This window comes from Anomaloglossus baeobatrachus, chromosome 12 (assembly GCF_048569485.1).
Source record: "Anomaloglossus baeobatrachus isolate aAnoBae1 chromosome 12, aAnoBae1.hap1, whole genome shotgun sequence".
NCBI classification, from domain to species: domain Eukaryota; kingdom Metazoa; phylum Chordata; class Amphibia; order Anura; family Aromobatidae; genus Anomaloglossus; species Anomaloglossus baeobatrachus.
This window is the reverse complement of record NC_134364.1, coordinates 99,053,694-99,080,197: the sequence shown is the minus strand read 5'-3', so window position 1 is coordinate 99,080,197 and position 26,504 is coordinate 99,053,694. Positions and strand designations below refer to the sequence as shown.

The 26,504-nt window shown below is 52.4% G+C and overlaps 1 protein-coding gene across 2 annotated transcripts in view; it reads left to right on the top strand.

Annotated features, from left to right (window-relative positions):
* Positions 1-26,219, top strand: part of LOC142258178 (uncharacterized) — a 45,915-nt gene extending 19,696 nt beyond the window's left edge. Inside the window, exons 3-4 of one of the 2 annotated variants that reach the window (XM_075330678.1) lie at positions 22,380-23,149; positions 25,939-26,219. In XM_075330678.1, the coding sequence (XP_075186793.1) occupies positions 22,380-23,149; position 25,939 (771 nt within the window). In that variant the 3' untranslated portion in view covers positions 25,940-26,219. Of the gene's footprint in view, positions 1-22,379; positions 23,759-25,938 lie in introns of those variants that run through there. The other variant, XM_075330677.1, reaches the window with a different exon arrangement.
* Positions 26,220-26,504: the final 285 nt, after the last annotated feature.

Sequence of the window (26,504 nt, the reverse complement as noted above, 5' to 3'; positions counted from 1 at the left end):
GTCGCCAGAAAATGTCAAACCGGTTAAGAACTTTTTGGAAGCAGAGTCTGCCTTCCATTCACGTAGCCACATGGCCCTGCGGACTGCCACCGAATTGGCGGATGCTACCGCCGTACGGCTCGCAGAGTCCAGGACAGCATTAATGGCGTTGAGAAGCTGACTCCTCAATTGGAGGAGCTGGGGGAGAAATATCCAACACCTGATTGATGGTCGCTATAAGGTCATTCACTGTGGCGTCACCTTCAGGTGTATCTAGGTTGAGAGCGGCCTCAGGATCAGAATCCTGATCTGCTACCTCCGCTTCATCATCCAGAGAGTCCTCCTGCTGAGACCCTGAACAGTGTGATGAAGTCGAGGGAATTTCCCAGCGAGCCCGCTTAGGCGGCCTGGGACTGCAGTCCGTGTCAGAGACCTCACCCTGGGACCTATGGGTCACCCCAGGAGCACTTTGCTGCTCCAACTGAGGGGGGCCTGGGGTCAATGATTCAACAGTGCCCGGGGCCTGAGTCACCGGTCTGGACTGTAAGGCTTCTAGTATCTTAGCAGACCATTTATCCATACTCTCAGACAGTTTGTCAGCAAATACTGCAAACTCCGTCCCTGTCACCTGGACAGTGGTAGCAGGTGGTTCCACCTGAGCCACCAGTAGCAGAGGCTCCGGCTGAGTAAGTGCCACAGGGGCCGAGCATTGCACACAATGAGGGTCGGTGGAACCTGCCGGTAGTACAGCTGTACATGAGGTACAGGTTGCAAAGTAAGCCTGTGCTTTGGCACCCTTGCTTTTTGCGGACGACATGCTGTTGTCTCCTCTGAGTACAATCCAGGAGGGTATATAGCCAAAAATCAACAGTGCGACCGTACAGTGTAAATGTATAGCATATAAGCATATATATATATATATATGTACACTTCGGCACTCAGTGGGGCCAGCACCTCAGGTGCTGCTTACCGACCGCTCAAAGCGGTTGTGTGATCACCAGATTCCCTGCCTGGGCCTCCCAGAGCCGTGTTGTCTCTCCTCTCCAGTGTCAGAAGTGCTGACAGGAATGGCTGCCGGCGTTCTGTGGGGAGGAGGGGGCCGTGGGCGTGCCCTAGAAAGTGCGGGAATCTGGTGCCCCACTGTGCTGAGTGAGGGGGGAGGAGGATACAAAGTATGCTCCAGCCCTCAGCGCTGACGTCCTGTGCAGCGTCCCGCCCTTCCCCTGACTGGCAGGCCTGGGGGCGGGAATATGCGATACTAGGCCGCAAAAGCCGGGGACTAAAGTTATAAGCGCGGCCGGCAAATAAGCGCGGTCGGCGCGGTAGTCCCCGGCACACTAACACACCCAGCAGTGCTGCAGTGTGTATGGCACAAGCGCTCATGCGCGGTCCCCCAAGGGGACACAGAGTACCTCACAGTAGCAGGGCCTTGTCCCTGACGATACCCGGCTCCTGTCCAGCAGATTCCCCAGGGGCTGCGGAGGGAGCACGGTCCCCGTGCCTGGAGACCGATTAGGATCCCACTTCACCCAGAGCCCTTAAGGGATGGGGAAGGAAAACAGCATGTGGCTCCTGCCTATGTACCCGCAATGGGTACCTCAACCTTAACAACACCGCCGACCAGAGTGGGGTGAGAAGGGAGCATGCTGGGGGCCCTGTTATGGGCCCTCTTTTCTTCCATCCGACATAGTCAGCAGCTGCTGCTGACTAAGATGTGGAGCTATGCGTGGATGTCAGCCTCCTTCGCACAAAGCATAAAAACTGAGGAGCCCGTGATGCACGGGGGGTGTATAGGCAGAAGGGGAGGGGCTTTACACTTTTAAGTGTAATACTTTGTGTGGCCTCCGGAGGCAGAAGCTATACACCCAATTGTCTGGGTCTCCCAATGGAGCGACAAAGAAAAAAAGGATTCTAAGTAGAGTCAAATATGGCAACATTTAACATCGTAGGACTTATTTTTTCTGTCTAGCAAGAATGGCACAAAAGTACCGTATGTTTTTAAACTATAAGATGTAATTTTTAGCAATAAATAAAAGTATTGCAGGGGCAGCTTTCTCCTGATACAGCGTCTACCAGACCACAGAGAGATCTGCTCCCTGCTCCTGCCTCACACTGATCGATCTTATCAGGAGACGAAAAACCAGGGTCTGCACGGAGGCCGCGGGGTCTGCACGGAGGCCGCGGGGTCTGCACGGAGGCCGCGGGGTCTGCACGGAGGCCGCGGGGTCTGCACGGAGGCCGCGGGGTCTGCACGGAGGCCGCGGGGTCTGCACGGAGGCCGCGGGGTCTGCACGGAGGCCGCACAACCTGAGCAGCAGACGGACCTCTCAGGCCATATCAGCCACATGTCGGGAAGGAACTCCAAACTGTGGTAATGTTTAGTGTGAGTAGCAGAGCAACGTACAAGTGTGCAGCACAATCAGAGACTCACACGTTTATATGTGTAGTAGAGTTGCGCAAATGTGTGTGTAGAAGATCCGAGTGTGCGTGTATGGAGCAGATCCACCTGGGCCTGTATGTAGCTGAGCCACGTGTGTGCAGCAGAGCTGAGAGTGAGTGTAGGTGAGCTGAGCGTGTGTGCAGCAGAGTTGTATGTGGATCAGAGCGTCATGCTTGTAGAGCAAAGCTGCATGTGTACCAGAATTGTATTTGTGTAGCAGAGCCACATGTCTGTAGCATAGTGGAGTGTCTGTGTAGCAGAGCCACGTGAGTGTAGCTCAGCTTTGTGTTTGTAGCAGAGCAGTATGTGTGTGTAGTAGTTGTGTGCATGTGTAGCAGTCGCGTGTGTAGCAGAGCCGCACGTGTGTAGCAGGGTTGAGTGTGTGTAGCAGTCGTGTGTGTAGCAGAGTCGAATGTGTGTAGCAGAGCAGTGTGTGTCTAGCAGAGCAGTGTGTGAGTGTAGCAGAGCAGTGTGTGAGTGTAGCACAGTTGTGTGTAGCAGAGCAGTGAGTGTAGTAGAGCATTGTGTGAGTGTAGCAGAGCAGTGTTGTAGCAGAGCAGGGTGTGAGTGTAGCAGAGCAGTGTGAGTGTAGCAGAGCAGTGTGTAGCAGAGCAGTGTGTGTGGCAGAGCAGTGTGTGTAGCAGAGCAGTGTGAGTAGCAGAGCAGTGTGAGTAGCAGAGCAGTGTGAGTAGCAGAGCAGTGTGTGAGTGTAGCAGAGCAGTGAGTGTAGCAGAGCAGTGTGTGAGTGTAGCAGAGCAGTGAGTGTAGTAGAGCAGAGTGTGTGTAGCAGAGCAGTGAGTGTAGTAGAGCAGTGTGTGAGTGTAGCAGAGCGGTGTTGTAGCAGAGCAGGGTGTGGGTAGCAGAGCAGTGTGTATAGCACAGTTGTGTGTATATACTAGAGCCGCGTATCTGTGTGTGTAGCAGAGCAGAGTGTGAGTGTAGCAAAGCTGTGTTTATATAACAGAGTCATGTGTGTAGCACAGCAGTGTGTGAATTTAGCAGAGCAGTGTGTGAATGTAGCAGAGCAGTGTGTGAGTGTAGCAGAGCCGTATATCTGTATGTGTAGCAGAGCAGTGTGTGAGTGTAGCAGAGTAGTGTGTGTAGCAGAGGTGGGTGTGTGTAGCACAGCTGTGTGTATATAACAGAGCTACGTGTCTGTGTCTGTAGCAGAGCAGTGTGAGTGTAGCAGAGCCGTATATCTGTATGTGTAGCAGAGTAGTGTGTGGAGCAGAGGTGTGTGTGGGTGTGTAGCACAGCTGTGTGTATATAACAGAGCTACGTGTCTGTGTCTGTAGCAGAACAGTGTGTGTTGAAGAGCAGTGTGTGAGTGTAGCACAGCGGTGTGTATATAATAGAGCTGTGTGTGTAGCAGAGCTGTGTGTATATAACAGAACTATGTGTCTATGTGTCTGTAGCAGAGCAATTTGTGAGTGTAGCACAGATGTGTGTATATAACAGAGCCATTTTAAGTATCGCAGAGCAGTGTGTGCGTGTAACAAAGCTGTGTGTGAATGTAGCAGAGCCACATGTATATAAAAGAACCGCGTGACTGTGTGTGTAGCAGATGAGAAACTGTGGAAAGAAAAGCGCAATAGGGTCTTACCCCAAAAGGGGAGGAAGATATGTAATGAAAACACACTCACCTATAATGGTTGTGCCAGTCACAACCACTATACAGGCATATATAAGATCCAGGTCCAGGCAGCAGTCCCAAAGTTGGCTGATAACAGAGAGTGATAGAAGAAGGGTCTTAATTCCGCGCCAAGGACTCAATGGATGCAGGAAGAGATTAATGCTTCTTTAATAACATGCACAAGTCTACGCGTTTCTGGAGACACAGCTCCCTTCATCAGGACATTGGCAAGAGAACATCCTTTGCCAATTGCACATTGCCAATGTCCTGATGAAGGGAGCTGTGTCTCCAGAAACGCGTAGACTTGTGCACGTTATTAAGGCTATGTGCGCACTAGAAATGTGAAGTTTCTTAAGAAAATTTCTTGAGAAACTTCTGCCAGTGAAAGATTTCCGGACCTGCGGAAAAAATCCGCACCAAATCCGCATGCGTTTTTGCCGCGGATTTGCCGCGGATTTACCGCAGGTTTGTCCCTGCAATAAATAATAAAGATAATCGATAGACAGATAATGGATAGAGGGAAAGATGGATAGATGAATAGATAGATAGATAAATAGATAGATAGAGGGATAGATAGATAGATGAGAAAAACCTATATAATGTTCCACCTCCCTGCATTTTCTAAGCTGGCACCCTTTAGTGACTTTCATGTGGCACTTAGGCTGCTTTCACACCTCCGGTTTTTGCTATGCGGCACAATCCGGCACTTTGCATGAAAATCGCAACCGATTTTTTTTGCTGCCGGTTGCGATTTTCCTGCATAGACTTTAATTAGTGCCACATTGTGCCGCATGGCCTTGCGTTCCGTCCGGTTTTCTTCGGCGCTCCATTGGGAGACCCAGACGATTGGGTGTATAGCTACTGCCTCCGGAGGCCACACAAAGCATTACACTAAAAAGTGTAAGGCCCCTCCCCTTCTGGCTATACACCCCCCGTGGGATCACGGGCTGCTCAGTTTTCAAGCTTTGTGCGAAGGAGGTCAGACATCCACGCATAGCTCCACTATTTAGTCAGCAGTAGCTGCTGACTATTTCGGATGGAAGAAAAGAGGGCCCATATAGGGCCCCCAGCATGCTCCCTTCTCACCTGTGGGGTGCTGTTAAGGTTGAGGTACCCATTGCGGGTACGGAGGCTGGAGCCCACATGCTGTTTTCCTTCCACATCCCCTTGAAGGGCTCTGTGGAAGTGGGATCTTACCGGCCCCCAAACCCTGAGGCCGGGCTCCGTCCACAGACCCAGAGAACCTGCTGGATACGGAGCTGAGTACCATCAGGGACATGGCCCTGCAACATTCAGGTACTCTGTGTCCCCGTGCAGGCACGCACAGGCACACTCCAGGCTTGCTGGGTGTGCTAGTGCGCCGGGGACAGTAGCAATGGCTGGGGTCAGGTCACTGCAGCTTTGCTGAGTGACGTTATTTGCTGGGAACTACCGCGCCGACCGCCCCTGGAGCGGCGGCGCGGCTGGGACTTGTGGTGCGCCGGGGACTTTGCGCCGGCCGTGCTTTTACGACGGCGGCGCTTATAACTTAGTCCCCGGCTTTTGCGGCCTAGCTCCGCTTCGTTCCCGCCCCCACCCTGTCAATCAGGGTAGGGGAGAGACGCTGTACAATCGGCAGCGCCGAGGGCTGGAGCCTTATTTACATGCTCCAGCCCTCTCACTTGGCACAGTGGGACGCAGGCTTCCCGCTCTTTGTCTGTACACGCCCTAGGCCCGCCCCTCTCCACAGGACGCCGGCAGCCATTCCTGCATGCAGTCTGGCTGGAGAACGGACACAGGCTTTGGGGGACCCAGACTAGGGATTTCTGGCGACCACACACCCGCTTTTAAGCGGGCGGTAAGCTGCACATATGTGCTGGCCCCACTAGTGCCACAGTGTTATATTGGTGTACTTTTTTTCACTGTACCATATATATATATTGCACTGTACGGTCGCTTCTTGGCTTATACCCTATACTGCTCTGAGGAGACAACAACATGTCATCCACAAAACGCAAGGGTGCCAAGACACAGGCTGTATCTGCTGCTTGTGCCGCATGTGGGGCTGATCTACCGGCAGGTTCCACTGACCCCCATTGTGTGCAATGTTCGGTCCCTGTGCCACTTCGTCAGCCGGAGTCTATGGTGGTAGTGGCCCAGGCAGAGACACCGGTGAACCCTGTCCCGGTGACGGGGACAGAGTTTGCAGTTTTTGCTGACAAGATGTCTGTGACTATGACAAAAATCCTAGAGACTTTGCAGTCCAGGCCGGTCACTCAGACCATGGACACTGCTGTGTCAATGTTCCCCGGTCCCCCGCAGTTGGAGCTAATACGTGCTTCAAGGGGGTCCCAGGCATCTCAGGCTGAAGGCTCTGACTCGGATGATAGTCCCAGGCAGCCTAAACGAGCTCGCTGGGAGAGACCCTCCACGTCCTCACGCTGGTCAGGGTCTCAGCGAGAAGAGTCTCTGTATGATGAGACAGAGGAGGGTGATCAGGACTCTAATCCTGAGACCGCTCTCAATCTGGATACTCCTGATGGTGACGCCATGGTAAATGACCTTATAGCGGCCATCAATAGACTGTTGGATATTTCTCCCCCAGCCCCCTCAGCAGAAGAGGCAGCTGCACAGCAGGAGAAATTCCACTTCAGGTATCCCAAGCGTAAACTGAGTACTTTTCTGGACCATGCTGACTTCAGAGAGTCGGTCCAGAAACACCATACTTTTCCAGACAAGCGTTTCTCCAAACGTCTTAAGGATACACGTTATCCCTTTCCCCCTGACGTGGTCAAACGCTGGACCCAGTGTCCAAAGGTGGATCCCCCAATCTCCAGGCTTGCGGCTAGATCCATAGTTGCAGTGGAAGATGGGGCTTCACTTAAAGATGCCAATGACAGACAGATGGACCTTTGGTTGAAATCTGTCTATGAAGCTATCGGCGCGTCGTTTGCTCCAGCATTCGCGGCCGTGTGGGCACTCCAAGCTATTTCAGCTGGTCTGGCACAGGTGGACTCTATTATACGTCCAGCAGTGCCGCAAGTGGAGTCCTTAACTTCGCAGATGTCTGCGTTTGCGACCTACGCTATCAATGCTGTCCTGGACTCTACGAGCCGTACCTCAATGGCGTCCGCTAACTCGGTAGTTTTGCGCAGAGCCTTGTGGTTAAAAGAATGGAAAGCAGATTCTGCTTCCAAAAAGTGTTTAACCAGCTTGCCATTATCTGGAGACAGACTGTTTGGTGAGCAGTTGGCTGAAATCATTAAACAGTCCAAGGGTAAGGACTCTTCCTTACCCCAGCCCAGATCAAGCAAACCTCAGCAGAGGAAGTGGCAGTCGAGTTTTCGGTCCTTTCGAGGCTCGGGCAAGGCCCAATTCTCCTCGTCCAAAGGCACTCAGAAAGAGCAAAGGAACTCAGATTCCTGGCGGGCTCACTCACGCCCCAAGAAAGCAACCGGAGGAACCGCTTCCAAAGCGGCTACCTCATGACTTTCGGCCTCCTCCCTCCGCATCCTCGGTCGGTGGAAGGCTCTCCCGCTTTTGCGACATTTGGCTGTCACAGGTCAAGGACCGGTGGGTAACAGACATTTTGTCTCACGGGTACAGAATCGAGTTCAGTTCTCGTCCTCCACCTCGGTTCTTCAGAACTTCCCCACACCCCGACCGAGCAGATGCCCTGCTGCAGGCGGTGGGCTCTCTAAGAGCAGAAAGAGTGGTGATCCCTGTCCCCCCTCAGGAACGAGGGCAAGGTTTTTACTCCAATCTCTTTGTGGTTCCAAAAAAGGACGGCTCGTTCAGTCCTGTTCTGGACCTAAAACTGCTCAACAAGCATGTGAACGCCAGGCGGTTCCGGATGGAATCCCTCCGCTCCGTCATTGCCTCAATGTCTCAAGGAGATTTCCTTGCATCAATAGACATCAAGGATGCTTATCTCCACGTGCCGATTGCTACAGAGCACCAACGTTTTCTACGTTTTGTGATAGGAGACGACCATCTTCAGTTCGTAGCTCTGCCATTCGGTCTGGCGACAGCCCCACGGGTTTTCACCAAGGTCATGGCGGCGGTGGTAGCAGTCTTACACTCTCAGGGACACTCGGTGATCCCTTACTTAGACGATCTACTTGTCAAGGCACCCTCTCAAGAGGCATGCCAACTCAGCCTGAATGTTGCGCTGGAGACTCTCCAGACTTTCGGGTGGATCATCAACTTTGCAAAGTCAAATCTGTCACCGACTCAATCACTAACGTATCTTGGCATGGAGTTTCATACTCTCTCAGCGATAGTGAAGCTTCCGCTGAACAAGCAGCGGTCACTACAGACAGGGGTGCAGTCTCTCCTTCAGGGTCCGTCGCACCCCTTAAGGCGCCTCATGCACTTCCTAGGGAAGATGGTAGCAGCCATGGAGGCAGTCCCCTTTGCGCAGTTTCATCTGCGCCCACTTCAATGGGACATTTTCCGCCAATGGGACGGGAAGTCAACTTCCCTGGACAGGAAAGTCTCCCTTTCCCAGACGGCCAAGGACTCTCTGCAATGGTGGCTTCTTCCCACCTCATTGTCACAGGGAAGATCCTTCCTACCCCCATCCTGGGCAGTGGTCACGACGGATGCGAGTCTGTCAGGGTGGGGAGCAGTTTTTCTCCACCACAGGGCTCAGGGGACGTGGACTCAGCAGGAGTCCACCCTTCAGATCAATGTTCTGGAAATCAGGGCAGTGTATCTTGCCCTATTAGCCGTCCAGCAGTGGCTGGAAGGAAAGCAGATCCGAATCCAGTCGGACAACTCCACAGCGGTGGCATACATCAACCACCAAGGAGGGACGCGCAGTCGGCAAGCCTTCCAGGAAGTCCGGCGGATTCTGATGTGGGTGGAGGACACGGCATCCACCATATCCGCGGTTCACATCCCGGGCGTAGAAAACTGGGAAGCAGACTTCCTCAGTCGCCAGGGTATGGACGCAGGGGAATGGTCCCTTCACCCGGACGTGTTTCAGGAAATCTGTCGCCGCTGGGGGGTGCCGGACGTCGACCTAATGGCGTCTCGGCACAACAACAAGGTCCTGGCATTCATGGCGCGGTCAAAGAGCGCTGGCGGCAGACGCCTTAGTGCAAGATTGGTCGCAGTTCCGGCTCCCATATGTGTTTCCACCTCTGGCACTCTTGCCCAGAGTACTACGCAAGATCAGATCCGATTGCAGCCGCGTCATACTCGTCGCCCCAGACTGGCCGAGGAGGTCGTGGTACCCGGATCTGTGGCATCTCACGGTCGGCCGACCGTGGTCACTACCAGACCGGCCAGACTTACTGTCCCAAGGGCCGTTTTTCCATCGGAATTCTGCGGCCCTGAACCTGACTGTGTGGCCATTGAGTCCTGGATCCTAGCGTCTTCAGGATTATCCCAAGGGGTCGTTGCCACCATGAAACAGGCTAGGAAGTCCACCTCTGCTAAGATCTACCACAGAACGTGGAGGATTTTCTTATCCTGGTGCTCTGCTCAGGGAGTGTCTCCCTGGCCATTTGCATTGCCTACTTTTCTTTCCTTCCTGCAATCCGGGTTAGAAAAGGGCTTGTCGCTCGGCTCCCTTAAAGGGCAAGTCTCGGCACTATCCGTGTTTTTTCAGAAGCGTCTGGCACGACTTCCTAAGGTGCGCACGTTCCTGCAGGGGGTTTGTCATATCGTGCCCCCGTACAAGCGGCCGTTAGATCCATGGGATCTGAACAGGGTACTAGTTGCTCTCCAGAAGCCGCCTTTCGAGCCTCTGAGGGATGTTTCCCTTTCTCGCCTGTCACAGAAAGTGGCCTTTCTGGTAGCGATCACGTCTCTTCGGAGAGTGTCTGAGCTAGCAGCTCTGTCATCCAAGGCTCCCTTCCTGGTTTTCCACCAGGACAAGGTAGTGCTGCGCCCCATTCAGGAGTTTCTCCCTAAGGTAGTATCCTCGTTTCATCTTAATCAGGATATCTCCTTACCTTCCTTTTGTCCTCATCCGGTTCACCGGTATGAAAAGGATTTACATTTGTTAGATCTGGTGAGAGCACTCAGAATCTACATTTCCCGCACGGCGCCCCTGCGCCGCTCTGATGCACTCTTTGTCCTTGTCGCTGGTCAGCGCAAGGGGTCGCAGGCTTCTAAAGCCACCCTGGCTCGATGGATCAAGGAACCAATTCTTGAAGCCTACCGTTCTGCGGGGCTTCCGGTTCCATCAGGGCTGAAGGCCCATTCAACCAGAGCCGTGGGTGCGTCCTGGGCATTACGACACCAGGCTACGGCTCAACAGGTGTGCCAGGCAGCTACCTGGTCGAGTCTGCACACTTTCACCAAACATTATCAGGTGCATACCTATGCTTCGGCGGACGCCAGCCTAGGTAGAAGAGTCCTGCAGGCGGCAGTGGCCTCCCCGTAGGGGAGGGCTGTCTTGCAGCTCTAACATGAGGTATTTCGTTACCCACCCAGGGACTGCTTTTGGACGTCCCAATCGTCTGGGTCTCCCAATGGAGCGCCGAAGAAGAAGGGAATTTTGTTACTTACCGTAAATTCCTTTTCTTCTAGCTCCTATTGGGAGACCCAGCACCCGCCCTGTTGTCCTTCGGGATTTTTGGTTTTTTTTTGCAGGTACACATGTTGTTCATGTTGAACGGTTTTCAGTTCTCCGATGTTATTCGGAGTGAATTTGTTTAAACCAGTTATTGGCTTTCCTCCTTCTTGCTTTAGCACTAAAACTGAGCAGCCCGTGATCCCACGGGGGGTGTATAGCCAGAAGGGGAGGGGCCTTACACTTTTTAGTGTAATGCTTTGTGTGGCCTCCGGAGGCAGTAGCTATACACCCAATCGTCTGGGTCTCCCAATAGGAGCTAGAAGAAAAGGAATTTACGGTAAGTAACAAAATTCCCTTCTTTGCCGCATGCGGCAGATGTAGCCGATGCGGCGACCAGATGGAACGTTGCCTGGCGCGTTTTTTCGTGCGGCAAAAAAAACGCATTGCGCCGCATTCGGCCGATGCGGCGCATTTTTCAATGCATGCCTATGGCGGCCGGATGTGGCGCGATGCGGCAATAACCGCATCCGGCCGCCACATGCGGTTTTTGCCACTGCGCATGCTCAGTAGCATGCCGCAAGCGGCAAAAACCGGACTGGCCGCACAGGAAAAACTTATGCAAAGGATGCGGTGTTTTCACCGCAGCCGTTGCATAGCTTGCACAGCTGGATTGAGCCGCAGAGCTCAAGCCGAATGTGTGAAAGTAGCCTAAAGGGTGCTTAGCCTTGTATTTAGCCATAAAATAAATAAATAATTAAAAAAAAAATGACGTGAGGTTCCCCCATTTTTTGTAGCCAGCTAGGGTAAAGCAGACGGCTGCAGCCTGCAGACCACAGCTGGCAACCTCACCTTGGCTGATAATCCAAAACAGTGGGCACCCCACGCTGTTATTTTAAATTATATAAATAATTTAAAACAAAAAACGTGGGGTCCCCCCCATATTGGATCACCAGCCAAGGTAAAGCGGACAGCTGGGGTCTGATATTCTCAGACTAGGGAGGTCCACTGTTATCGGACACTCCCCAGCCTAAAAATAGCAGGCCGCAGCCGCCCCAGAAGTGGCGCATCCATTAGACGTGCCAATCCTGGCGCTTTGCCCCAGCTCATCCCGCGCCCTGGTGCGTTGGCAAACGGGGTAATGAAGGGAATTTTGTTTACTTACCGTAAATTCCTTTTCTTCTAGCTCTAATTGGGAGACCCAGACAATTGGGTGTATAGGCTATGCCTCCGGAGGCCGCACAAAGTATTACACTCAAAAGAGTTAAGCCCCTCCCCTTCTGCCTATACACTCCCCGTGCTCCCACGGGCTCCTCAGTTTTGGTGCAAAAGCAAGAAGGAGGAAAAAGAATTATCAACTGGTTTAAAGTAAATTCAATCCGAAGGAATATCGGAGAACTGAAACCATTCAACATGTGTACACAAAAAAACAGGGGCGGGTGCTGGGTCTCCCAATTAGAGCTAGAAGAAAAGGAATTTACGGTAAGTAAACAAAATTCCCTTCTTCTTTGTCGCTCTATTGGGAGACCCAGACAATTGGGACGTCCAAAAGCAGTCCCTGGGTGGGTAAAGTAAAACCTCGTAATAGAGCCGTAAAACGGCCTCTTCCTACAGGTGGGCAACCGCCGCCTGAAGGACTCGTCTACCTAGGCTGGCATCCGCCGAAGCATAGGTATGCACCTGATAGTGCTTCGTGAAAGTGTGCAGGCTCGACCAGGTAGCTGCCTGACACACCTGCTGAGCCGTAGCCTGGTGCCTCAAAGCCCAGGACGCGCCCACGGCTCTGGTAGAATGGGCCTTCAGCCCTGAGGGAACCGGAAGCCCAGCCGAACGGTAAGCTTCGAGAATTGGCTCCTTGATCCACCGAGCCAGGGTTGATTTGGAAGCCTGTGACCCTTTACGCTGGCCAGCGACAAGGACAAAGAGTGCATCCGAGCGGCGCAGGGGCGCCGTACGAGAAATGTAGATTCTGAGTGCTCTCACCAGATCTAACAAGTGCAAATCCTTTTCACATTGGTGAACCGGATGAGGACAAAAAGAAGGTAAGGAGATATCCTGGTTGAAATGAAAGGGGGATACCACCTTAGGGAGAAATTCCGGAACCGGACGCAGAACCACCTTGTCCTGGTGAAACACCAAAAAAGGGGTTTTGCATGAAAGCGCTGCTAGCTCAGACACTCTCCGAAGTGAAGTAACTGCTACTAGAAAAAACACTTTCTGCGAAAGGCGTGAGAGAGAAATATCCCTCATTGGCTCGAATGGTGATTTCTGAAGAACCATCAGCACCCTGTTCAGATCCCAGGGTTCTAACGGCGCTTGTAGGGAGGGACGATGTGACAAACCCCCTGCAGGGACGTGCGTACCTGTGGAAGTCTGGCTAGACGCTTCTGGAAAAACACAGAGAGCGCTGAGACTTGTCCCTTAAGGGAGCCGAGCGACAAACCCTTTTCCAGTCCAGATTGAAGGAAGGACAGAAAAGTGGGCAAGGCAAAAGGCCAGGGAGAAAAACCCTGAGCAGAGCACCACGACAGGAAAATTTTTCACGTCCTGTGGTAGATCTTAGCGGACGTTGGTTTCCTAGCTTGTCTCATAGTGGCAATGACGTCTTGAGATAACCCTGAAGACGCTAGGATCCAGGACTCAATGGCCACACAGTCAGGTTGAGGGCCGCAGAATTCAGATGGAAAAACGGCCCTTGAGATAGCAAGTCTGGTCGGTCTGGTAGTGCCCACGGTTGGCCGACCGTGAGATGCCACAGATCCGGGTACCACGACCGCCTCGGCCAGTCTGGAGCGACGAGGATGACGCGGCGGCAGTCGGCCCTGATCTTGCGTAACACTCTGGGCAACAGTGCCAGCGGCAACAGATCTCCTGAAACACGTCCGGGTGAAGGGACCAATCCCCTGCGACCATGCCCTGGCGACTGAGATAATCTGCTTCCCAGTTTTCCACGCCTGGAATGTGAACTGCAGAGATGGTGGAGGCCGTGGCTTCCACCCACAGCAGAATCCGCCGGACTTCCTGGAAGGCTTGCCGACTGCATGTGCCGCCTTGGTGGTTGATGTATGCCACCGCTGTGGAATTGTCTGACTGAATTCTGATCTGCTTGCCTGCCAGCCACTGCTGGAACGCTTTCAGGGTAAGATACACTGCCCGCATTTCCAGAACATTGATCTGAAGCGAGGACTCTTGCTGGGTCCACGTACCCTGAGCCCTGTGGTGGAGAAAAACCGCTCCCCACCCTGACAGACTCGCGTCCGTCGTGACCACCTCCCAGGATGGGGGTAGGAAGGATTTCCCTTTCGATAATGAAGTGGGAAGAAGCCACCACCGAAGGGAAGCTTTGGTCGCCTGAGAGAGGGAGACGTTCCTGTCGAGGGACGTCGGCTTCCTGTCCCATTTGCGTAGGATGTCCCATTGAAGAGGACGCAGGTGAAACTGCGCGAAAGGAACTGCCTCCATTGCTGCCACCATCTTCCCCAGGAAGTGCATGAGGCGCCTCAAGGGGTGTGACTGGCCTTGAAGGAGAGATTGTACCCCTGTCTGTAGTGACCGCTGCTTGATCAGTGGAAGCTTCACTATCGCTGAGAGGGTATGAAACTCCATGCCAAGATATGTCAGCGATTGGGCCGGTGTCAGATTTGACTTTGGAAAATTGATGATCCACCCGAAACTCTGGAGAGTCTCCAGAGTAGCGTCGAGGCTGTGTTGGCATGCCTCTTGAGAGGGTGCCTTGATCAGCAGATCGTCCAAGTAAGGGATCACCGAGTGACCCTGAGAGTGGAGGACCGCTACTACAGTAGCCATAACCTTGGTGAAAACCCGTGGGGCTGTTGCCAGGCCGAACGGCAGTGCTACGAACTGCAGGTGTTCGTTTCCTATGGCGAAGCGCAAGAAGCGCTGGTGCTCTGGGGCAATCGGTACGTGGAGATAAGCATCCTTGATATCGATCGATGCAAGGAAAACTCCTTGGGACATTGAGGCGATGATGGAGCGGAGGGATTCCATCCGGAACCGCCTGGTCTTTACGTGTTTGTTGAGAAGTTTCAGGTCCAGGACAGGACGGAAAGACCCGTCCTTCTTTGGGACCACAAACAAGTTGGAGTAAAAACCTTGGCCCTGTTGCTGAAGAGGAACAGGGACCACCACTCCTTCTGTAACCGTGAGACAGAATGACTCTCACCCAGCGGTCTTTTATTTGTGGCAGCCAGGTGTCGCAAAAGCGGGAGAGCCTGCCACCGACCGAGGATGCCACTAGAGGAGGTCGAAAGTCATGAGGAAGCCGCTTTGTTAGCGGCGCCTCCGGTGGTCTTTTTAGGACGTGACTTAGACCGCCATGCTTCAGAGTTCCTTTGTACTTTCTGAGACCTTTTGGACGAGGACAATTGGGACATGCCCGCGCCCCGAAAGGACCGAAACCTCGACTGCCCTCTCCTCTGTTGGGGTATGTTCTGTTTGGGCTGGGGTAAGGATGTATCCTTTCCCTTGGATTGTTTGATGATTTCATCCAGAACGCTCGCCAAACAGCCTGTCGCCAGAAATTGGCAAACTGGTTAAGCGCTTTTTGGAAGCAGAATTTGCCTTCCATTCCCGTAGCCACAAGGCCCTGCGGAGTACAACCGAATTGGCGGCCGCAACCGCCGTACGGCTCGCAGAGTCCAGGACAGCATTAATAGCGTAAGACGCAATTGCCGAGGTTTGTGTGGTAATGGATGCCACTTGTGGCGCGACCGTGCATGTGGCTGCTTCAATTTGCGCTTGCTGAGATAGCTTGTAGCGCCCATATGGCTGCGAATGCTGGGGCAAAAGAAGCGCCGATAGCTTCATAGATGGATTTCAACCAGAGCTCCATCTGCCTGTCAGTGGCATCTTTGAGCGAGGCCCCATCTTCCACTGCAAGTATGGATCTAGCCGCCAGTCTGGAGATTGGAGGATCCACTTTGGGACACTGAGTCCAACCTTTAACCACGTCAGGGGGTAAAGGATAACGTGTATCCTTAAGGCGCTTAGAAAAACGCTTATCTGGCCAAGCATGGTGATTCTGGAAGAAGCTGACTCCTCCGCCGGAGGAGCTGAGGGAGAAATATCCAGCATTTGATTGATGGACGCAATAAGAACGTTCACTATGGCGTCCCCGTCTGGAGTATTAAGATTGAGAGCGCCCTCAGGATCAGAATCCTGATCAGCCGTCTCCGCATCATCAACCAGAGATTCCCCCCGCTGAGACCCTGAACAATATGATGTCGAGGGAAATTCTAAGCGAGCCCGCTTAGTCGGTCTGGGACTGGGGTCTAAGTCAGAGCCCCCAGCCTGGGATGTATGAGATACCCCGGGAGGACATTGTTGGTCCAACTGAGGGGGGCCAGGGAACAATGAATCAACAGAGTCCCTTCGCTGAGATACCGGCCTGGACTGCAAGGCTTCTAGTATCTTAGCCATAGTCTCAGAGAGGTTTGCAAACTCCGTGCCCGTCACCTGGACATTGTCAACAGGTGGCTCCCCCTGGGCCCCTCTTAGCAGAGGCTCTGGCTGAAGAAGTGTCACAGGGGCCGAACATTGCACACAATGAGGGACAATGGAACCTGCCGGCAGCTGGGTCGTACAAGCGGCGCAGGCAGCATAATAAGCCTGTGCCTTTTGTGGGCGCCATGCTCCCTTAACACAATAGGGTATATAGCCAGAATGAACTGTGCTCATACAGTGTAAAGTATATACTGCAAACAAATAATGTATGAATACACTACAGCACCATGGGGCTAGCACCACAGGTGCTGCTTACCAGCCGCCTAAAGCGGTTGTGAGGCCACCAGAGACAGTGTCTGGGTCTCCCAGGGTTGGTCCCTCTCTGCAGCGTCGGAGGAGCTGACAGGAATAGCTGCGGCGTCCTGACGAGAGGAGGGAGCCGTGGGCGTGGCCGAGAGTGCGGGAACTGGTGCTCACACTGTGCACAGTGAGGGGGTTGGAGTAAGCAAATCATACTCCAGCCCTCAGTGCTGCTCTCCGTGCAGCGTCCCGCCCTTCCCCTGCCTGTCAGGGCTGGGGGCGGGAGAAAAGGAACTAGGCCGCAAGAAAGCCGGGGACTCGAGTATAAGCGTTGGCCGCCGTAAAAGCGCGGCCGGCGCCGAAGTCCCCGGCGAACTACAAGTCCCAGCCGCGCCGCAGTTTCCCATGGCAGCGGCGGTTAGCGCGGTAGCCCCTACATATAAACACACTCAGCAACGCTGAGTGTGTAATGGCACAGTTGAACCCGGTCAGCGCCGCGGTCCCCGGTGCACTAGCACACCCAGCAAAGCTGAGGTGTTGCCGTGCGCGGTCCCCACAGGGATACAGAGTACCTTCCAGTAGCAGGGCCATGTCCCTGAACGATACCCGGCTCCTCCAGCAGTCTCCACAGGAGTTGTGGATGAAGCACGGTCTCAGTGCCTGGAGACCGATAGGATCCCACTTCACCCAGAGCCCTGAGGGGGATGGGGAAGGAAAGCAGCATGTGGGCTCCAGCCTCCGTACCCGCAATGGATACCTCAACCTTAACAACACCGCCGACAAGAGTGGGGTGAGAAGGGAGCATGCTGGGGGCCCTATATGGGCCCACTTTTCTTCCAACCGACATAGTCAGCAGCTGCTGCTGACTAATCTGTGGAGCTGTGCTGTGCGTGTCTGACCTCCTTCGCACAAAGCAAAAAACTGAGGAGCCCGTGGGAGCACGGGGAGTGTATAGGCAGAAGGGGAGGGGCTTAACTCTTTTGAGTGTAATACTTTGTGCGGCCTCCGGAGGCATAGCCTATACACCCAATTGTCTGGGTCTCCCAATAGAGCGACAAAGAAATATGGGGTTGATGCCAGATGTGTAATGTCACCTGGCATCAAGCCCTGGGGTTGGTGAGGTCAGGCGTCTATCAGATACCCGACATCACCAACCCAGTCAGTAATAATTAAAAAATAGACAACAAAAGTAGTTTTATTTGAAAAAACACTCCCCAAAACATTCCCTCTTTAACCAATTTATTGAAAAGAGCACAATCAATTCCACGTCCGGCGTAATCCAATAAGGGGGGGGGGGGGAGGCACGGCGATCCATACCATAGTCGCTGTCCCAGTCAATGAAGAACAGAATGTTCCCCATTGGCTGGGAGAGCAATGCAGTGACCTGAGCTAACATCAATAGGTCAGCTCAGGTCACTGCAGGGGATGACGAGCGCTGCCATCAGGAGCATAGATGAGATCATTACCTTCTGTGATCATCTCCTGTACTGCTGACGTCAGCGCTGTCACTGACTTATCGCGAGAGCCCGTGACGTCACCGCTAGTGACAGTCTCGGGCCGCTCGCGAGACGGGCATAGACAGCAGTGACCGCGGTGACGTCAGGAGGCAGGAGATCGTCACAGCAGGTAATGATCTCACCTCCTGACAGCAGCGATCGTCATCCCCGCGGCTCCCAGCACTGCAGGATGTCAGTGTCTGCCTGCGCTGCAGCGTGACAGGCTGCTGACACTGCGGGCAGACACTGACACCCTGCAGTGCAGGCAGCCGCGAGGCCGGAGCAGGACACACACTGCACGGGCACCTGGAGATCGCACGGAAGTGCTTCTGTGCGGCGTCCAGGGAGTGTGACGTGTGTTTACTCTGCTCCTCTTCCTGGCATAATGACATCGCTTCCTGCAAAACCGCAGGCAGCGATGGGCATTACCGCAGGTAAATCGCGGCTATTCCGGTGGTATACCGCACATCATTGCTACCTGCGGAATACCCCCGGAATACCGCAGGTACCTGCGGAAATTAATGGACATGCACATTTTCTCAAGAAAGTTTCTCGAGAAAATTTTCTCAAGAAATTTTCTTGAGAAAAATCCGCACAGTGCGCACAACTATTTTTTTTTCTCATTGAATTTCATGGGAAATGTCTGCACAAAGATTACAGACATTTCTCAAGAAATTTCCGGGGCAAATCCGCGGGTAAATCCGCGGGAAAAACGGTCTAGTGCGCACATAGCCTAGAAGCATTAATCTCTTCCTGGATCCATTGAGTCCTTGGCGCGGAATTAAGACCCTTTTTCTATCACTCTCTGTTATCATGTGTGTGTAGCAGAGCAGTGTGTGACTGTAGCACAGCTGTGTGTATATAGCAGAGCCGTGTGTGTGTTGAATGTAGCTTGGTTGAGTGTACATGCAACACTGTCGTGAATGTGTGCAGCAGACAGGTATATAAAGTGTGCTGTGAAGCCTCCTGTGTATAATACCCTACTTCCCTCGGGATTCAGTCTTTTCGTCCCCTCAGGCGCTGACTGGGCCTTATGTGATGCCATGATGTTGAGGCCTAGAGGCACCAAAGAGTGGAGAAGATGGAAAACAAAAGAAAAGCCTGAAGCACCAAAACAAGAGAGGGCCAGAAGAGCATGGAGGGGCCAGAAGAGCATGGAGGGGCCAGAAGAGCATGGAGGGGACAGAAGAGCATGGAGGGGACAGAAGAGCATGGAGGGGACAGAAGAGCATGGAGGGGACAGAAGAGCATGGAGGGGACAGAAGAGTATGAAGTGTGTTATTTTTCTACTCAGTTATTATCCTCTGGGGTCTGGAGAAACAAAAGATAATAAATTTCCCACTACACACCAGGACCATCAGATTCCCTGATCAGCATCAGATCAGCTCCGCTTAGGACTAGATTTTAACAAGTGATTTCCCTCCCGTGGATCACTCCCGGCTCCAGTGCCGCCGCTCCAACAGCCGTGCAGACGGCACCAGTAATGGACTGGCACTAGGCCCAGAGGCTGTGGAGCGGATCCCAGGAGGAGGACGCCCTCTGTAAAGAATCCTCCCCAGTGTTATATATTCCCGGTCTGACAGTGGGAATACTTACAATTATGTACGAATCTGTGATTAAGCCGTACAGAGACAGGACGCGAGCGATGTCCCCTGCCAGGAGCTGGTTCTGCTCCAGAGACCTGACCCGTCCCCCGACACCAGACATCCTGGAGAAGAGGAGAAGTCAGAATAAAGAGGACTACAACTCCTATCATCTACTGCTGAGCTGTGCATCTAATCCTATCCCGTGTGATACTGTCTGCTGAGCTGTGCATCTAATCCTATCCTGTGTGATACTGTCTGCTGAGCCGTGTATCTAATCCTATCCCGTGTGATACTGTCTGCTGAGCCGTGCATCTAATCCTATCCTGTGTGATACTGTCTGCTGAGCTGTGTATCTAATCCTATCCCGTGTGATACTGTCTGCTGAGCCGTGTATCTAATCCTATCCCGTGTGATACTGTCTGCTGAGCCGTGTATCTAATCCTATCCCGTGTGATACTGTCTGCTGAGCCGTGTATCTAATCCTATCCCGTGTGATACTGTCTGCTGAGCTATGTATCTCATCCTCTGCTGTGTGATACTGTCTGCTGAGCTGTGAATCTATTTCTATAATGTGGGACATAAACATGTGCCCCCTATGACACTGATAAGATACAATGATACGGCCGTTGCTATATTGGCGCACCTGCAATAGGCTAAGCAGCCATATTGGTACACCTGCGGTCGGCTGAGCCGTCACCTCAGTACACTTGCTGAGCTGCCACCTTGGTGCACCTGCCGTTGGCTGAGCCGCCACCTTGGTGCGCCTGCGGTAGGCTGAGCCGCCACCTTGGTGCGCCTGCGGTAGGCTGAGCCGCCACCTTGGTGCGCCTGCGGTAGGCTGAGCCGCCACCTTGGTGCGCCTGCGGTAGGCTGAGCCGCCACCTTGGTGCGCCTGCGGTAGGCTGAGCCGCCACCTTGGCTGAGCCGCCACCTCGGTGCACCTGCGATAGGCTCAGCCGCCACCTCGGTGCACCTGCGATAGGCACAGCCGCCACCTCGGTGCACCTGCGATAGGCACAGCCGCCACCTCGGTGCACCTGCGATCGGCACAGCCGCCACCTCGGTGCACCTGCGATAGGCTCAGCCGCCACCTCGGTGCACCTGCGGTAGGCTCAGCCGCCACCTCGGTGCACCTGCGGTAGGCTCAGCCGCCACCTCGGTGCACCTGCGGTAGGCTCAGCCGCCACCTCGGTGCACCTGCGGTAGGCTCAGCCGCCACCTCGGTGCACCTGCGGTAGGCTCAGCCGCCACCTCGGTGCACCTGCGGTAGGCTCAGCCGCCACCTCGGTGCACCTGCGGTAGGCTCAGCCGCCACCTCGGTGCACCTGCGGTAGGCTCAGCCGCCACCTCGGTGCACCTGCGGTAGGCTCAGCCGCCACCTCGGTGCACCTGCGGTAGGCTCAGCCGCCACCTCGGTGCACCTGCGGTAGGCTCAGCCGCCACCTCGGTGCACCTGCGGTAGGCTCAGCCGCCACCTCGGTGCACCTGCGGTAGGCTCAGCCGCCACCTCGGTGCACCTGCCGTAGGCTCAGCCGCCACCTCGGTGCACCTGCGGTAGGCTCAGCCGCCACCTCGGTGCACCTGCCGTAGGCTCAGCCGCCACCTCGGTGCACCTGCCGTAGGCTCAGCCGCCACCTCGGTGCACCTGCCGTAGGCTGAGCCGCCATCTTGGTACACCTGCCGTAGGCTGAGCCGCCATCTTGGTACACCTGCCGTAGGCTGAGCCGCCATCTTGGTACACCTGCTGAGCAGCCATATTGGTACACTGCAGTTGGCTGAGCCACCACCTTGGTTCACTTGAGGTAGGCTGAGACGCCATGTTGGTACACCTGCGATAGACTGAGCAGCCATTTTCACTACATACTGTGGTAAACAAAATGAGGTAGTAAAAAAAATAAAGACAAAGCTGCGGTTTTTGTAAGGAAAAAACGGAAGAGTGATAATTTCAGTCACGCAAAAGATTCTATAGAATTAAAACAAACCCCATGATATTGCGTGGTAATGGCACTTATCAAAGCAACATGGTGTCTTGTTTATAGTAATTACTGACCCCCAAGATGGAGGAATTTGATAACAATGATTATAATATGGAGGGGGCATATGTGTGATACCACCTCACACTATCTAAGCCAAATAATACACTTTGGTGGGGGCCATATCGGCTAATATCGGGCAGCAGGGGCCCCTCCCTGCTCGTCACTATGCAGATGGCGCCTCTCCCTCCCCGCACTTACACTCCTCCATGTGAGGCCGGCTCTCCGTGGGTTAGTGGGACGTGACGTTTACACCCGGAAGGCCTCCACGTCTCGTGTGCCTGGTAAGTCCGGTCCTCCCCTCCCGTACATTATCTATCCATTACCCGTCTGCGCTCCGCTCCCGGTAACGGCCTGCGCATCCTCGGCCTCTTCCCTCAGCGCGGCCGAACCTCTGAGGTAAAGATTCGGATTCCTGTGCGGGAGAGTTCGCGGTCTCACGTGCGGCCTCCTCGCTGGTGTCGAGCCGGAAGTGACTGTTGTGTGCCGAGTTTCCACCTTTTTTGTATATATTTGTGTCATTCTTGTTATTATTGATCCTTTTGTCAGGTTTGAGGCCCAAATAACCAAGATTTATAGTGATTTTTTTACAGTACCTTGTATTATGCTGTGTGGTAATAGAACAATAGCACCGTACTGATTGATGGTGACATGCGTTAAACAGGATGGATGCACGAAAGTGCTCGCTTTTGTTGCCATAGCAATCAATTGGCCCTTAGTGTATGTACTGATGAGATGTGCGTAGGGTTAATTAAAAAAAATCTTCTTGAACCCCATTAAATGTATAAAAAATGAATATATTTGGGATCGGCGCTCGTTTACGAGGAGAAAATCTGTGAATTATACATATATTAAGAGTCTGTCCTCAGGTCAACGTATAGAACAACAAAGGATTCTTTACAGTACGAGCATTAATGTGTAACCGTGTATCTTGTGTGTTGTAGGTGATGTCGCTTTCTCGCCGTCGGATGAAGCAGGGAAAAAAACACGTAACATTGTCGGTGAGGGAAGCCATCATGGCTGACACGTTTATCAACATAGATGTGTCCTCCGGGTTGTCGATGGCGCAGATCGGATCAGGAAATCGAAAGCACAAGCAGTTCTTGAGAAGGCGGAAATATCTGGAGAAACGCAGATTCCTCAAACAAAAACAGCTGCCCAATAAGAAAGCTGGAGAGACGCGAAACGCGTGGGGCCGGAGTCGGCCGAATGTACAGGCGGAGGGTCATGGGCCGGGGAGGCAGCAGGACGGATCATCCCGGACCGTAACAGTGGGCGCCCCGTGCCAACCGGGCACGTTAAGCATCGGTATAAACTGCGCCGCTAACCGCCCCTGTCCTCCCACCCCCTCCAAAGACCGCCCTTCCCCTGCTATGGGCGGCACCAAGGAACCCGCCAAGCCCCTCGTACCGCACCGCAACCTGTTGCTCAGCGAGTATGAAAGCGGCCTCCCCTCCGCCGCGGCGGTGCCACCTAGCCACAAGGTGCTTGCTATTGACTGTGAAATGGTGGGCACCGGGTTTAAGGGTCGCAACAGCGCCCTAGCGCGGTGCAGCATCGTGAATTACCAGGGGGACGTGGTGTACGACAAGTACGTACGGCCCGCCTGTCCCGTCACCGATTTCAGGACCAGGTGGAGCGGCATCCGAAGGGAACATTTATCTAACGCCATCCCCTTCAACGTGGCACAGAAAGAGGCAAGATGGGCTTCATGGTAAGGAAGGATCGTGCATGTTGGAATTCAACATGACCAATCTTTTTGTCTTCGACACTAGAGGGAGCCCACAACATAGCCTTGTTGCTTCCTCACCACTAGATGGCGCCCACAACATAGACCTGTTGCATCCTCACCACTAGATGGCGCCCACAACATAGACTTGTTGCATCCTCGCCGTTAGATGGAGCCCACAACATAGACCTGTTGCATGCTCATCGTTAGAGGGAGCCCACAGCATAGACCTGTTGCATCCTCCCCACTAGAGGGAGCCCACAACATAGACCTGTTGCATCCTCACCACTAGAGGGAGCCCACAACATAGACCTGTTGCATCCTCCCCACTAGAGGGAGCCCACAGCATACACCTGTTGCATCCTCACCACTAGTGGGAGCCCACAAGATAGACCTGTTGCATCCTCACCACTAGTGGGAGCCCACAAGATAGACCTGTTGCATCCTCCCCACTAGAGGGCACCCACAACATAGACCTGTTGCATCCTCCCCCCTAGAGGGAGCCCACAACATAGACCTGTTGCATCCTCCCCACTAGAGGGAACCCACAACATAGACCTGTTGCATCCTCCCCACTAGAGGGAGCCCACAACATAGACCTGTTGCATCCTCCCCACTAGAGGGAGCCCACAACATAGACCTGTTGCATCCTCCCCACTAGAGGGAGCCCACAACATAGACCTGTTGCATCCTCCCCACTAGAGGGAGCCCACAACATAGACCTGTTGCATCCTCCCCACTAGAGGGAGCCCACAACATAGACCTGTTGCATCCTCCCCACTAGAGGGAGCCCACAACATAGACCTGTTGCATCCTCCCCACTAGAGGGAGCCCACAACATAGACCTGTTGCATCCTCCCCACTAGAGGGAGCCCACAACATAGACCTGTTGCATCCTCCCCACTAGAGGGAGCCCACAACATAGACCTGTTGCATCCTCCCCACTAGAGGGAGCCCACAACATAGACCTGTTGCATCCTCCCCACTAGAGGGAGCCCACAACATAGACCTGTTGCATCCTCCCCACTAGAGGGAGCCCACAACATAGACCTGTTGCATCCTCCCCACTAGAGGGAGGCCACAACATAGACCTGTTGCATCCTCCCCACTAGAGGGAGGCCACAAGATAGACCTTTGCATCCTCACCACTAGAGGGAGCCCACAACATAGACCTGTTGCATCCTCACCACTTTTTATGACTGAAACCCCAGTGAGTTGTGGTGAGACCAACTGGAACATTTGCAAACTTTTTCCTAATTTTGAGTTACACGTGATCAGCAGACAAGTCTTAGTGTGTGTGTGTGATGCCTTCACTATACACATTGGATATAGGACCCCTCATATGTTGGGGGTTACGCATTGTGTGAAATGTGACCTACAATATAGACAAGCATACACCACGCTCTTGTAGTAATAGTTGTAGTAAAAGGTATAATCAGTGAGTTTTAGCAAACAAATGCTCTAAATTCTCCTCAAGTTGTGAGGGATTTGGAGAGTTTCAGATCCATAGAAAACAATATAAATACACCATCAATGATCAAGACTTTGGGGCTTATTATACACATTTTTAAGAAAATAGGAACATAAAACACCTTATTCCCATAGCAAATAAGTAAAATATCCTAAATATCAGGCTTTAACAGTAAAATTAAAAATCCATGTTACTCACCAAGCTGAGGAGGACCATTTTCAGGGGTTCTCATGGAGCACATGGCTGGCTTCAGGAGCATTTCCTCTGGAGCTGACTTACCTTTCTGGCAGACCCAGGTAGACTGCTCTCTGGATGGTTTGGTGTTGGCTTTTCAATTAATATTCTGACCCTCACCTGAGTTTTCTGGTCAGGATTGGTCTAGAAGTTCCCATGTGAATAGAGGACGGCATTAACCTACCCAATCAGGCTTCTAAGCCACTCCCAAACCCAGTAGACTGGTTCTGGGGATTCTAGCTGAAAAAACGTCATCATTTTGAATTTGCGCAGTTTTGATGATTTTGGGTTCACTTACTGCAGTTGAAAAAAATAGACTTGAACAAAAAAAAAACCTCTAAAATGATGAAGGGGATGAATGGGTGCTTGGTTTTTCTTAGCACTTTCTATCTATCTGGAAACCCAAAACCCATTATGCAAGTTTTGAGATTAAGTCAGCGATGTGGGAAGTTAACATTAAATTCGACAGATGAAAAATTTCAATACCATGATCTTTTGGAAGATTTTCTTCAATCCTTCAGGAAAGGGAAGAAGAAAAGGAGTGTCAATTCTGATCATCGTGGGATTCGAACCTTGGACCCAAAAGCTCCAAAGCAAAAGTTCTAACCACTGAGCTGTGGAATCAGTGAGCCACTTGTTTGTAAATAACATATAAATCTTCTATATTCGTTGATTTTTATTTTTATTTTCTTATTTCAAGTAAATAAAGCTACCATCCTTAATCTCTGCAAAGTAAAATGTTTTAACACATGATATAGAAAAATACGGATAAAGGAAGAAGAGGAGTTTTACATCTGTTCTTTATGGGATTCGAACCCAGGACCTAAAATCTCCAAAGCAAAAGTTCTAAAAGTTCTATCCACTGAGCTATGGAGTCAATAAGTTAGATGTGTGTAAATAATATATAAATCCTCTGTATTGGTTGATTTTTCTTTCCATTGACTAAAACTACCATCCTTAATGTCTGCAAAACCAAATATTTTATCAGTGACGCTTTGCTTCACACAATGTTGCCCATAAAAAATGTTAATTTCTCAAACCTTTATCACTAAAACTGATCTTTTTGCAGAGAAGCAAAGAAGAAAAGTGGGATTCGAACCCAGGACCCAAGCAATGAAAAGCAACAATACTAACCACTGAGCTATGGAGTGAGGGTGGAGCCAGCCTTAAAAAATATATATATATATGTCTTCTATATGCAGTTTTATTTAAGAGAATAAAAGTACCATCCTTAATGTTTGTGAAAATATATTTGTTGGGCTTCATTCAGCCCAACAAATATATATTTAACCTCACAAAGTGTAACCTACTTTAAAAAATAAAATTCTCAAACCTGCTTTACTAAAGCTATCAAGTTTAATGGTTACTGTTCGGGACAGGGTTAGGATATGGTTAGAAATAAGGTTAGATATAGAATACGTGTAGAAATAGGGTATAACCCCGGTTTCACACATCCGGCTTTTCGCCAGTTTGGCGGATGCGGAGCACGCCAGTACAGTGGCAGCGCCGCAACTTCTGGGTCACATGCTCCGGTCACATGACAGCATGTGACCGGCGCTTGTCGCTCTGCCATTGTACTGTATACAGTGTACTGGTGTGCGCCGCATCTGCTAAACCGGCGAAAAGCTGGATGTG